The following is an 8,607-nucleotide window of genomic DNA, read 5'->3' as shown; positions in this document are numbered from 1 at the left end:
CCCCCCCCCCAATAGCTAGCAATCCAAAACAGTCCAGTGGAGCCTGAGCGGTGGGTGTCTCCTTCTGACACACTTCCGGTGATGTCCGGGGGTGTGGCATATGCAAATAAGTTATGCTAATAAGTTATGCTAATGAGCTCCTGCACCTCCTTTTCTACGAAATGACCCCTGGGTTGGATCCAGCGCAAAACTTTCTGCTTCCGCCAGAGCTCTTGCGGAAACACACGAAAAACACCGGTAGCTGCTTCCAGTACTATAGGCTTATTGTGTCCCCTTGCGTGAAACTGTGAAGCCAATTTCCAGGCGCTATAATATAAGAAGAAGAAGAGATTGGATTTATACCCCGCCCTTCACTCGGACTCTAATCTGGGAGAAACGAGTTTGATTCCCCACGCCTCCACTTGCATCTGCTGGGTGACCTCGGGCAAGCCACAGTTCTGTCAGAGCTGTCCTTGAAAGAGCAGTTTCTCTCAAGAGCTCTCTCAGCCCCACCTACCTCACAGGGTGTCTGTTGTGGGGAGGGGAAGGGAAAGGTGTTTGTAAACCGCTCTGAGACTCTAAGTGAAGGGTGGGGTATAAATCCAATCTCCTCCTCCTCTTCTTAATAGCAGCTGAAGAAAGGGGAAAAGAGACTTCTTTGCAGGAGTATACAAGAATTGGATGTGGTTATTTTTTAAAAAGCAGATATGCTTTCCCCCCTTGTATAGCTACCTACATGATGGGAACCCGAATATGGACTCTTCTTCTTCCAAAGGTACGAGCGCTATCTACATTAGAAGGTAACGAGAGAACTTTGGAGGGATTCGGTGTATCTATTATACACACTAAAAAGTGAAGGATTATTTGGGTTAGCAGAATGCTCAAGGCTTATAATGCAGCAGAGCCTTTCTGGTTTGCGTGTGCTTAGACGGTAACGTGAGAGAACTTTGGGGGGGATTCGGTTTATCTGTTATACACATTAAAAAGTGAAGGATTATTTGGGTTAGCAGAGTGCTCAGGGCTTACAATGCAGCAGAGCCTCTCTGGTTTGTGTGTGCTGACAAGTAACAAAAGTTACACACTGAGCCTCTTTATCTTTGCAAAACTAATATGAGTCCTTTATTGTAAGGAGCTCCCTTCCAGACAGGATAGAGCAGAGAGAGACTAGATTAGAACCCTAACTAGCTAGGACAGATAGAGATGCAGGAAGCCTCGTGGTGCCAAGATGGAGAAGGCTGGCATAGTGCGGAGAGAAGGCGTCAGACTGGCAGGAAGGAAGTTTCTGTGAGAGTAGCAATCTACATATCAAAGGGATAGCATCAGACCAGTAGAAAGGGAAGGATGAACAGGGTCCTGCCTATCTCTCTCTCTCTTATAGTCCTCCCTTGGAAGTCTGAGACCATGAGACAGCATAAAGTCCTTTACCACCAACAAAAAGGTGGGTGCAAAACTCCTGCTGCTGTTTTGGGGTATTTTAGCTTTTGGGGCAGCATACACACCTAACCCACAAACAGAAGTAGGTGCATAAGAACGTAAGAGAAGCCATATTGGGTCAAGCCAATGGCTCATCCAGTCCATGTCACACAGCGGCCAAAACCCAGGGGCCATCAGGAGGTCCACCAGCAGGGCCAGCAGGTCTTTGGTTTTAGGGTGAGCTTACTCACACGCAGACACACACATCTCAGCACATTCAATGCAGCACATACTGCTGAAGCAATGATTACTGATTGCCTCTAAATCCATTTTCCCCCACCCAAATGCTTCAGGGCAGGCAGGCTGCTTTTTTTCTTTTTTAAAGTTCCTTTTATAAAAATAGTTTTGCTTGGATGGGGAAATTGCCTGCTGAAACAATAAAGAAGTTGTGTTTGGGGGGGGGGGTTGGCTTGAGGGCCAGCCAATCAGCACTGTGTACGGCTCCTGCGGCTACATCTCAAAATATCACGTTTCCTTTGAGTCCATTCCAGTGTTGCGGAGTGGCTGCAGAATGCAAGCACTCACCTGGTGAACTCACCTTGGATCCTACAGCAACATCAGACAGGGCAATGCAATAATGGGTTCAGCGGGGCGGGGCTTTGGTCTGGAATGCCTGAGCCTTCTTACTTAACTCCCCCCCCCATTACAAATCCTCAAAGGGGAGGGAGAGGCAGCTGTTTAAATAGTCGGTAATCTAATGGGCAAGGGGAGGGGGGTGATGGTACATTATGCTTGGTTAGTGCAGTGAAGGAAGGGGGGAAATTGAGCGGAAGATAACTTGACAGCCCTGATTAGTTTCTCCATAACATCCTTTTGTGCTCTGGGGTGGTTAAAGATTAGCAAAAGGGAAGACTCTCTCCTCCCCTTCCCACCCTCCACACAATGCATGCTTCATTGTATTGGGGTAGAACAGATCGCAATCTGTATTTGACAAAAGCCTGCCGGTAATAATGCTCCGTACACAACTTTGTACGGCATTCCCATGGGCCCTTGCCTATATTCTGAGTCCTGATCCCTCCCGGTCTATGGCTGGCAGGGTAACAACACAGTTGATATACTACTGTAGAAACAGGGATTGCTGCAGCAGAGCTAAAAGCAAATCTGTGCTCTGCACTGGGGTGACTTTGACTTTTGAGAGCTAATAGCTGGGCAAATGGAATTGGTAGGTGAGTGGGCGGATGTCCTTCAAATGCAGACCCAATTACCCCAACAAACAAATCTCCAATCAAACCTGTCTGAGCTAAAAAGGGTTTAAATCTGTGTTTACACAGAAGGAAGATAATAGGTGGGAAAGCAATTGGATGGGATGGAAACCAGCTGAATCTAGAAGCTTGTCTTGTGGCACTTTCTGTAGCAATTTTCGGTGGCGGCTCCTACCTGGTGGAATGAGCTCCCGGAGGAGATCCGGGCCCTGCGGGACCTTGTACAGTTCCGCAGGGCCTGTAAAACGGAGCTCTTCCGCCAGGCTTTTGAGTAGGACCCGCCGCCACCATTATTCCACCAACGCCTTTTCATCACCGCACTCTACTACCGCAGGTGCAGGCATCATCGAGGGTGCGGGACGTCCCTAGTGGATGACAGGGTTGGGGGGACATATATTGCTGCTGTTGTTCAGCTATAACATCTTTAGAACACCATCTTGGTTTTATGATTTGGAGTGGTTATCGGAGCACCGAAATAGTATTTTTACTAATTTTATTTAAACTGTAATATTCTGTATTATTGTATTTTATACTGTTTTTATTGTCATAATCCGCCATTTTGCCCTTGTTAGCCGCCCTGAGCCTTCGGGGAGGGCGGAGATACAAATCCAAAGAATGAATAATAAATAAATAAATATGGAATGGACCACATGGCTGTACAGGGGGATTGTTGCTGTTGCCGCCAAGTCAACAGGTCAAGAGGTAGTTTTGCCATTGCCTGCCTTCGTGTAGCACCCCTGGACGTCCTTGGTGATCTCCCAACCAAATACTAGCCAAGACTGACCCTGCTTAGTTTTCGAGATGCGACAGGGTCAGCTAGCCCAGGCTATCTGGGGAGGCTGATAATGTGTAGAATGGCAGAGGTGTTTTCATATGTACATCAAACATAAATTCATCACATCCCCTGTACAGAAGAGGCACCACTGAAGTAAGCCAGCCGCTCAACTATAAGCCAAACAACCTGCAGAAGAACAGCTAGATTTCAGTCCTGGTGCACCTTAAGAGGCCAACAAGATTTTCAGGTATACGTTTTTGAGAATCAAAGCTCTCTTTGTAAGATATGACTTCCTGGGTATAAGCTTTCAAGAGTCATCATTGGATACAAGTAGGATCTCCATTCCTACTCGTATCTGATGAAGGGAACTTTGACTGTCAAAAGCTTATGCCCTGAAAACCTCGTTGATCTCTTAAGGTGCTGCTGGATTTGAGTCTAGCCCTTCAACTGCAGACCAACACGGCTACCCTCTGAAGCAGCCCGTAGAAGAGAAACTTAACCAGCCACTGACTCTGTTCCTGCTGTCTAGTAGGGGAATGTTATAAAAGATCCCTGACGTGGACTCTGATAAAGCTCTCCTATAATGCCCACTCGTACAAACCTTTCTAGTGGTATTGGGACAACACAGGCAGCTTTATCAAGGATCCTTCTCCTGCCTGGATATAATGTCCCTTTGTTTATGAATTAAAAAGAAATTGTGGGCTTCTAACTATTTACAGAAAGGGCTTCTTGTTGTTCAGTTGCACAGTCAGGTCCCACCCCACCCCCAATGGTCCCGGCCGCCGCCACCGGCCTTGCAGCTCCATGAGGGGCCCGGCGGTGGACCTCCAAGGCCGGCGGGAGTGCTAGGAAGCCCCGCGAAGGCCCTCCCTGGCCCCAGGCAGGCAGGGGTGGGGAGAGGCAGGGAGGAAGCAACTTACCCTCCCTCTTCTCCTGCCTCCTCCTGGCTGAATGAGGGCCGGAAGCGGGGCGGCCAGAAGCAGGGGGCGGGGCTTCGTCATGTGCCCCGCCCCCCGTACCTCACCCGGGGGAACTGCGATCCCCCCCGAAATGACCTCTGCATTCCAGGTTCCTATGCAGTATTGTTCTTTGCAGCATCGGACTTTCCTTTCACCATCAGACACATCCACAACTGAGCGTCCTTTCAGCTTTGGCCCAGCCACTTCACTCTTTCTGGGGTTACTTGTACTCGCCCTCTGCTTCTCCCTAGTACCATATTGGACACCTTCCGACCTGAGGGGCTCATCTTCCGGCATTATGTCTTTTAGCCTTTTGTTACTGTCCACGGGGTTTTCTTGACAAAGATACTGGAGTGGGTTGCCATTTCCTGGGCATCCTTGCCAAAGAGTTCTCTCTAACCCTGTTCACAAGTTACAGTTAATGCATGCATAATCCTTGTAAAGCACACGCTCGAGGGGGGGTTTATATGTGCATTGAGTAATTTTCATGGTACATTCAATGCATGAACAGCTGAACATGTAACTGCCTATATATCCAAGGTACTGGTCCCCAGTTTCGTTTGTAAAATGAACAGCCATTGGCTCTTTCTTAGATGTACGCACCTACATGCAGGGTCTGTATGTGTTCACTGTTTTCTGGGCTCAGTCTTTCTTTGTAATGAACAGAACGGGAGCCCCTAAAGGTCTAGTAAATAGAGCAAACCTCAAGTTTAGGAAATGTTGGTTTCCTTGTATCTGTCACAGACTGTGCCATGTGGCTTCTCCAGCAAACTGGGCATCCCCTGACATCTCAAAATGAATAGGGGCTGAAAGGCCAGTGGCATCAACTCTGCCCAGTACCTTTCTCACACTGAGTCAAGATGCAAGCAAATGACTGTGGTGGCTGGCAAGAGAGGCTGTGGTAGAGTTGTTGTACCTGGTCATTCTTCCCATGCACGGACACACCAGGCCAACAGAAGGGGAACTCTGATAAGCTTTTTGTGGCTGGTCTCTGCTTAGAGGAAAGAGGCTCTGAAGAGACAAAATGTATAAGAGTGAAGAGGGGGGTGGCTTTGGGATCAGGTTAGGGTTGCCAGCAGTCCCGGAGAAAAATGCCCTGTCCTTTAAATAGAGGCTTAAGGTGTGGAAGTGGGCAGGTGAACCTTTTCATGGCATGGGACTAAATAACGTCCCGTTAAGCCTCTGTTAAAAGGACAGGATGCATTTCTCCAGGCCTGTTGACAACCTTAACTTAGGGGCTTGCTCACTTACATCTTGTTTATTTGCAGCCTTTTTTCATGGGCTGGGGAAGAGAGGGGAGGGATCGGTTGCCAATCTCTGATTGGTTGTCTGAACAACAGGGATGTCGGTATTTGCTATAGATGCTGCCTTTCATCTTCCTTGAAGTGGGGCCATTTGACACTAGTACAAGCAGAATCTATTCAATGCTGTTTCTTCTACCTGAGAGCCTTTCTGAAATATTGTCATTATAGAGGTTTTGGGAAACACCAATAGGCCATGTTGGCTGGGTAGCGCATAGTCTAATCCTTTCCTCTGCATGTCATTTACAGGTTCTGCGTGAGGACTGACCCGAAGCAGCAGCAGCAGACAGAACTTTTTCAAGTACACGAATTGATTTAAATAATCCCGGTCCTGTCTTTAACATTTTTAATCCACAACCCGGTTGGAAAGATTTTAATCTGCTTTTTAAAGTTCCTGTTTGTTTGATTTTAAATAAATAAACTGCATTCTCTTTTTGGGAGCATTCGCTGACTTGAGCGGGTTGAGGAGGGAGCTTCTTAAGGATGTGTTACAAAAGCCTCCGTCCTATAAACATCCAAATTACTGCAAATAGAGTAATACTGTTTATTCTACTTGTAGAATTAGGGTGACAAAGAGGAAGATGTTGCCTGTGTAGAGCTGGGGAGAAAAGGGAATGGGGTAGCTGCGGTAAGGTTCCCTGGCTCGAAAGCCAGTCGAATCTGACTCTAGGGTTGCAGTGCTCATCTCCGTTTCAAAGCCGAAAAGCCAGCGCTGTCCGAAGACATTTCCCGTGGTCATGTGGCCAGCATGACTAAACACCAAGGCGCACGGAACGCTGTTTCCTTCCTACCGAAGTGGTACCTATTTATCTACTTGCAATGTCTTGCTTTCAAACTGCTAGGTTAGCAGGAGCTGGAACTAGAGACGGGAGCTCACTCCGTCATGCGGCACACTCGGGTCTCGAACTGCTGAACGACCGACCTTCCACAGCCTGCAGTTCAGCGTCTTAACCACCTGAGCCACCGCAGCTCTGGAAGGTACAACCCTCTAAAACCTTCTTCACCACCGTGAAAGGTCTGAAGTGCCGTGGAAGAGAGGATGCACAACAAGACACACAAAGCTGCCTTATACTGAATCAGATAATTGGTCCATCAAGGTCGGTGTTGTCTGTTCAGATTGGCAGCGGCGCTCCAGGGTCTCAGGCAGAGGTCTTCCACATCACCTACTCAGTGTTCCCTCTAAGCTGAGTTAGTGTGAGCTAGCTCACAGTTTTTTAGCCTCCGGCTCACACATTTCTGTCTCAGCTCAGGACGGATGGCTCCAGAGCAAACTGAAGTAGTGAGCAGTGACTCACAAAAGCTCCTACCATGCCACATATTTTGTTAGTTTTTAAGGTGCCAACTGGACTCTTGCTCTTTACTACTAACTTTCTCAGAGGTAATGGGCGGGGGGAGATTAATCACCTGGGGCAGTGGGTAGAGAATCCCATAATTTTGGTGCCAGGACCAAAGAGGCCCTTTCTCAGGTTGCCACCCATCTACCCTCATATGACAGGAGCCATTGCTATTGCCTTCCTTATTGTTCCTGTGTTATGCCAATAAAGGTCTATGTATATGTATGAATGACAGGAGCCCCTGAAGATGACTCTGTAAGTGGTCAGGTAGGTTCATACGGGAGTTGGCATCCCTTAACCGGTGCTGGTCCTCAGCTGTATAGGGATTTAAAAGTCAGTGCTGGCACCCTGCATTGGGCCTGGAAGCAAATCTGGAGTGTGGGTAGAACAAGACTGGAGTGGGTAGAATCTGCTCCAGTCAGCGTTCTGTACCAGTTAGAGCTTTTAGACATTCCCAGGGCATTGCAGGACTCTGATCAAGACATTACCAAAGCATGCAGTGCACCAGAGTGGTAGGATCTGTTTTGCCTGGTAAAATTCTGCTGTCTTACCAGCCGAATCTGGAGAAAGGTGCTCTTGACTGCCATCTGTTGTTTATCTAACAGGCAGTGTTCCCTCTAAGCTGAGTTAGTGTGAGCTAGCTCAGTTTTTTAGCCTCCGGCTCACATATTTGTCTTAGCTCAGGAACGATGGCTCCAGAGCAAACTAATTTATGCAGCAGCCAAATCTCCTGCTCACAACTTTAATGCCAGTAGCTCATAAAGTAGAATTTTTGCTCACAGGGCTCCACAGCTTAGAGGGAACATTGCTAACAGGAGTCCTGGGTCTAGCATATCCCCAAGCTTTGAATCCGCTCCTTCATGGACAGCATAACCACATTCAGAACAGCAGATACCTCAGTTCCTCGGTCGGTCCTTTTACCCATCAGTAGCACCTCTGCATATTGGGAAGAGGTTTTGCCTTGTTAGCCCTCATCCATCCCGTAATTGCCTCCAGGCACTGCTCCAGTTTCCACAGCCTCCCTGGGATCTGCTGAAAACACAAGGCGGAGCTGAGTATTAAGATGCACATAAGGTGAAAATCCCAATCCAAATCTCCAGATGACCTCTCTGAGTGGCTTTGTGTAGATGGTAGAAAAAAGTATGGGGATCACGATATACTGAATCAGACAATTTATCAAGGTCGATATTGTCTGCTCTGACTGGCAGTGGCTTTCCATGGTTTCAGGCAGAGGTCTTTCACATCACCTATTATAAAGATAAAGGTTCCCTTGCTCGAAAGCCAGTCGAATCGGACTCTAGGGTTGCGGTGCTCATCTCCGTTTCAAAGCCGAAGAGCCAGCGCTGTCCGAAGATGTTTCCGTGGTCATGTGGACAGCATGACTAAACACCAAGGCGCACGGAACGCTGTTACCTTCCCACCGAAGTGGTACCTATTTATCTACTTGCAATTTCTTGCTTTCGAACTGCTAGGTTGGCAGGAGCTGGAACGAGAGACGGGAGCTCACTCCGTCATGGGGCACCCTAGGGTCTCGAACTGCTGAACTACCGACCTTCCACAGCCTGCAGTTCAGCGTCTTAACCA

At 48.0% G+C, this 8,607-nt stretch overlaps 1 protein-coding gene across 1 annotated transcript in view; it reads left to right on the top strand.

The window, feature by feature from the left end:
• Positions 1-8,607, top strand: part of LOC107119050 (gametocyte-specific factor 1-like) — a 28,518-nt gene that overhangs the window by 12,318 nt on the left and 7,593 nt on the right. The window contains exons 5-7 of the mRNA XM_015421474.1: positions 708-754; positions 1,358-1,417; positions 3,847-3,911. Coding sequence (XP_015276960.1) covers positions 708-754; positions 1,358-1,417; positions 3,847-3,911 — 172 coding nt within the window. The remainder of the gene's footprint in view (positions 1-707; positions 755-1,357; positions 1,418-3,846; positions 3,912-8,607) is intronic.

The sequence above is a fragment of the Gekko japonicus genome, unplaced genomic scaffold (genome assembly GCF_001447785.1).
Source record: "Gekko japonicus isolate JY-2015 unplaced genomic scaffold, Gekko_japonicus_V1.1 scaffold963, whole genome shotgun sequence".
Taxonomy (NCBI): Eukaryota; Metazoa; Chordata; class Lepidosauria; order Squamata; family Gekkonidae; genus Gekko; species Gekko japonicus.
Note: the sequence above shows the minus strand (reverse complement) of the source record. Positions and strands in the feature narration are given on the sequence as shown.